The 1,997-nt window shown below is 40.0% G+C and overlaps 1 protein-coding gene across 1 annotated transcript; it reads right to left on the reverse strand.

The window, feature by feature from the left end:
* Positions 1 to 1,791, reverse strand: LOC103496399 (putative F-box/FBD/LRR-repeat protein At4g03220). The gene is made up of 3 exons (XM_051079247.1): positions 784 to 1,791; positions 523 to 705; positions 1 to 418 (listed from the first exon to the last, which is right to left on the reverse strand). Exons 1-3 carry the CDS (start codon positions 1,789 to 1,791, stop codon positions 113 to 115), a joined length of 1,497 nt encoding a protein of 498 aa, XP_050935204.1. The 3' UTR covers positions 1 to 112.
* Between the last annotated feature and the right edge of the window lie 206 nt (positions 1,792 to 1,997).

Consider the following 1,997-nt stretch of genomic DNA (forward strand, 5'->3'; position numbering starts at 1 on the left):
TACTCAAAAGAAATGAAATTCATTCAATATAATGAAGAAAACAAAGAATAAAATTGTGAGTTTTTTTTTTATAAAGATCATGAACATGTTAAAAAAAGTTGTGTGGCTAATGTCAACAATAATAAAGTTTAACAAGAGAAGAAGCACGAGGAAAAGCCATGATTTGAGATTTAATTTCTCGTCGTCTAATAGGAGAATCTCTATGTTTTGTTTTCGTGGTCAAAAGAGTGAGTTGTTGCAATGCAGAGCCATGCTTTAGCAAAAATTGAGTGAGGCTGACCTCACTCAAGCAGTCCATAAACCCTTCAATTTTCACAATCTTAAGATGAAGAAGAAAAGATTTGAGTGGCTCAATTTGGGTTTCCCAAAATTGTTCTTCCTCCGATGCACTCCTTTCCCATTTATCCCTGCGCCAATCCTAAACACAAACAATAATAAATGTTTGAACAATAATAAGAACAACAAATAATAAATAATAACTATGTTCGAACTTAACTAATGAATAATAATATTTATTACTACCTTCCTTCCAATGTTGCCACCGTCAACGATTTTGATAGTAAGAGTATGAAGAACAGAACAGGATCTGAATATATTAGCTAACCCTGGACCATTCTGCTTTCTCAAGGCTGTACTCAACTCCAAACAGTTTACATTGTTCAAGGGAGGGAAATAACGTGCGAAGTAAGTAGGGCTTGATACAATCTGCAATCCATATTAAAATTAAATAAAATATTTTAATAAAGAACAAAATGAAGAAGTAATGAACAAAATGGAACTTACATCAACGCACAAACAATCAAGCGCTAAAGAATGAGCAGGGGAAATAGCAGAGAGAAGAGCTGAAACAGAGGGAAGTTTGTTGGTAACAAAATGTTGAGGAAGTAGACTCAGAGATGCTTGATTGAGACTGGACGTAAAATTATGGATATTAATTTCATCAGTTAAAGCATTGTAAATCCAATGCAGAGTATTGAGATTAGGAGCAACAATTTTAACCCAAGTAAGAGTAGTGTAAGCATCAAAACAATTAGAAACTTTGATACTCTGTAATTTGGGTCCAAAAACATCAAACCCCTGAAGCTGAAAACACAACTGGAGACTAAAATCCTCGAGAACAGGACACTTAACACTCAAATGCTCAAGCCCAAAACACCTCTCTAAATTGAGTTTCTTAAGAACAGGGAAAGACGTTTCGGTGAACAAGTCTACCAATGAGGGTCGATCATGAAACACCATACGAGCCAGGGACAGAGAATTTAACGATCGGAACCCGCTTACCATGACGGAAGGGGGAGGGAGACGGAAACCGGGATGGGTGGATCGGAGATTGAAAACTCTCAAGGAATCACTGGAGATTACACAGCGAGGGAGGTTGAAGTAATCGTTGGTGGCGACGTGGAGGTGTAGTTGTTGAATTCGGTGGCGAATGGCAGTGCGGAAGAGGGCATTGAGACGGGAGAAGGTTAAACTGGAGGAGAAGCGGAGGAGGCGGACGTTGGAATGGTGGGGTCGGGAGTTGAGAATGCGAGTGATGATTAGGTCGGAAATTGAAGAGGCTGTTGAGAAGTCGAGGTCGGGAAGAGTGAACCAGAGAGAGCGCCAACGGGATGAGAGAGTGGCGGATTGGGCAGCAGTTTTGATCGGCAATGAAGAGAGGATGTGGTGGAGGAGGGCGTCGGGGAGGTGGCTGATGTAGTCGACGCCAACGCCGACGCCGGTTTCATTGTGGAGATCGGAGTTAGTAATAGAGAGCCTCCGTCTTCGGGCGGATCTGGTCTCAATTGTCATTTTTATGATATTAGTTTGGGAGATGATGAGGGGAAAGCGAATTGGAATGGGAATAGGGTTAATTAATTAAGATTAACAATTAGATGTTAATTTAATTAATTAATGAGGAAGTAAGGAGTTAAGATTTGTAGGGTTTGAACTTTTCAAACCATTGCTCAATCTCAGCCAATCGAGGATGTCGTTTCAGTTCGTTATTTTCTTTCACT

Source organism: Cucumis melo, chromosome 11, assembly GCF_025177605.1.
Source record: "Cucumis melo cultivar AY chromosome 11, USDA_Cmelo_AY_1.0, whole genome shotgun sequence".
Lineage (NCBI taxonomy): Eukaryota > Viridiplantae > Streptophyta > Magnoliopsida > Cucurbitales > Cucurbitaceae > Cucumis > Cucumis melo.

Bases quoted from the DNA above. Each gene is read 5' to 3' on its own strand.
- LOC103496399 (XM_051079247.1), bottom strand. From the start codon at position 1,791: ATGACAATTGAGACCAGATCCGCCCGAAGACGGAGGCTCTCTATTACT. The intron at 706-783 runs GTAAGTTCCATT...TATGGATTGCAG, and splicing joins TTGATTGTTTGTGCGTTGAT to ATTGTATCAAGCCCTACTTA. The intron at 419-522 runs GTAGTAATAAAT...GTTTGTGTTTAG, and splicing joins GTGGCAACATTGGAAGGAAG to GATTGGCGCAGGGATAAATG.